The sequence below is a fragment of the Colobus angolensis genome, unplaced genomic scaffold (assembly GCF_000951035.1).
Source record: "Colobus angolensis palliatus isolate OR3802 unplaced genomic scaffold, Cang.pa_1.0 Scaffold138, whole genome shotgun sequence".
Classification (NCBI taxonomy): Eukaryota; Metazoa; Chordata; class Mammalia; order Primates; family Cercopithecidae; genus Colobus; species Colobus angolensis.
In genome coordinates this window covers 1,408,263-1,410,475 of record NW_012114466.1, presented here as the reverse complement: position 1 = coordinate 1,410,475, position 2,213 = coordinate 1,408,263, and the positions used below count along the sequence as shown (strand labels likewise).

Here is a 2,213-nt window from a genome sequence, read left to right as displayed (position 1 = left end):
TCTTGAACCCAGGAGCCAGAGGTTGCAGTGAGCCAAGATCGCACCACTGCACTCCAGCCTCGACAACAAGAGTGAAACTCCGTCTCAAAAAAAAAAAAAAAGAAAAGAAAAGAAAAAAAAGAAAAGAAACTGACCTCAGTAATAGATTAGCCTCTCTCTTTAGAGCATAGAACCCCCCAAGAGCATGAACCCTATTTTGAACTGCGCATTTGAGGGATCTAGCCTGTATGCCCCTTATGAGAATCTACTCCCTGATGTTCCAAGGTAGAACAGTTCCATCCTGAAACCATCCCTCCTCATCCCCCATCTGTGGAAAAATTGTCTTATATGAAACCAGTCCCTGGTGCCAAAAAGGTTGGGAATTGCTGCTTTAGAGAGTCTAGGACAAATGGTTCCTCTGTGCTTTGTAAATACTTAGAGAAGTGTGTTCTTTAAAAGAAAATAAACCACACTGGGCTGGGTGCAGTGGCTCATGCCTGTAATCCCAGCACTTTGGGAGGCCAAGGTGGCTGGATCACCTGAGGTCGGCAGTTCAAGAGCAGCCTGGCCAACATGGCGAAACCCTGTCTCTACTAAAAATACAAAAATTAGCCAGGTGTGGTGGCAGGTGCCTGTAATCCCAGCTACTTGGGAGGCTGAGGCAGGAGAATTGCTTGAACCCAGGAGGTGGAGGTTGCAGTGAGCCAAGATCAAGCCACTGCACTCCAACCTGGGAGACAAGAGTAAAACTTCGTCTCAAAAAAAAAAAAGAGAGAAAAGAAAATAAGCCATATTAAGAATATCACTTCATTCTAATACAAGACAGAGAGCCATTACCGTTGATCTCTGGACCCTCCCTGAAGGCCAGGTGGGGCAGGTGTTCTCATGCTCCTGCCGGGGGAATTGGCCATCAGAAACACAGAGTATCTTGCTTAGGGTCCCCTAGCTCCCAGAAGCAGAGACTGGAACCAGAGACTGGCTGCTCCTGCGCCCTGGCAGTTCCTTCCTGCACATCAGGGGCTTCTCCACCCCATTCAAGCCACAGGAACCCCCTGTGTATCTTCATCCTCCTGCTGGCTCAGCCTGCCCTAAACAGATGTGACCTGGGCCAGGAGTGCATGAAGGCAGGCCCTGTTGTCCCACATGCTGCCAGCTGGACTGGTGGCCCTTCCATGCTTGCCAGCGTAGTGATGAGGAGAGCCCCTGCAGCAGCGTCCCTTTAGGGTTGCACAGCTGTGCTCAAGTCTGGCACCTTATATACATGATATGTGGGATATCATCATCTGAATGTTTGGTTTGAATCAGAAATCCCTTCTCACGGTGCACACTGCAGGTCTTGACTAACTTGTAAAATGCTACTGCCTTTCCAGCACAATGTATGATCTTGGAACACCAGCATTCTGCCCAGAGTCAGGCCTGGCCTCAGAAGCCTGGGCCACAGGGAGAACCTCACAGCCAGAACATTGTGGCATTCTGCCGTCTAGAACCCTCTCTCCCCACCCTTCTCATTCTAACCCCATGCATTCCTTAGCCTCCCCACTGTGCAAGCCTAGGTAAGGACATTATAAAGATGTCAGCCTGCGCCTCACATTCCCCAGCACACTGCTGTCCCTCTCCCGCCGGCCAAGCATACCCCACTGTGGCAAAAATATAGAAGAATGACTTAAAACAAAGAGGAAAAAGAACCCAAAGCAAAAATGAACTCCTTCGCAAGTTTTCTAACCACATACCTTTGAAAAAGCTCCATATAAAGTGGCCTTTTCCTTAGGGCCATGATTAATTACTCATTTAGTTTTGTTTTTTATGGACTATTTAGTAACATTGTTTCTTGCTGGGTAGAGTTTAAGATGCTTTTACCAAGCAAGAAAATTGTTTACAGACAGCTGGCTTTTATTATAATTTTTGTCTTTGAGGGAGTTAATATACTCTTACAAAAATTCCTAGAAACTCTTTAGTCACAAATATGGAAATGTCACAATGCTGGGGATAGTTACATTCATATACATTGTAACAAGACTGAGTAACTCTTTGGAAAACTGTAATTGTGTTTTCCCAAGTCAGATAAGGGCATTTTGAAATGACTTTGAATGCTGCCTCATTTTTTGTTTTTCACATTAAATGTAATGATATTTAAAGTTCTGTATTTGTCCCAATCTTTTCAGACTTTTTAGAAGAACTATTTTCTTTTTTTCTTTTTCTTTTTCTTTTTTTTTTTTTTTTGAGACAGAGTCTCA

General features: G+C 44.9%; 1 protein-coding gene across 1 annotated transcript in view; it reads left to right on the top strand.

The window, feature by feature from the left end:
• PPARA (peroxisome proliferator-activated receptor alpha) overlaps window positions 1–2,213 on the top strand; it is a 95,952-nt gene that overhangs the window by 74,788 nt on the left and 18,951 nt on the right. The window contains exon 4 of the mRNA XM_011934794.1: window positions 1,511–1,532. Coding sequence (XP_011790184.1) covers window positions 1,511–1,532 — 22 coding nt within the window. The remainder of the gene's footprint in view (window positions 1–1,510; window positions 1,533–2,213) is intronic.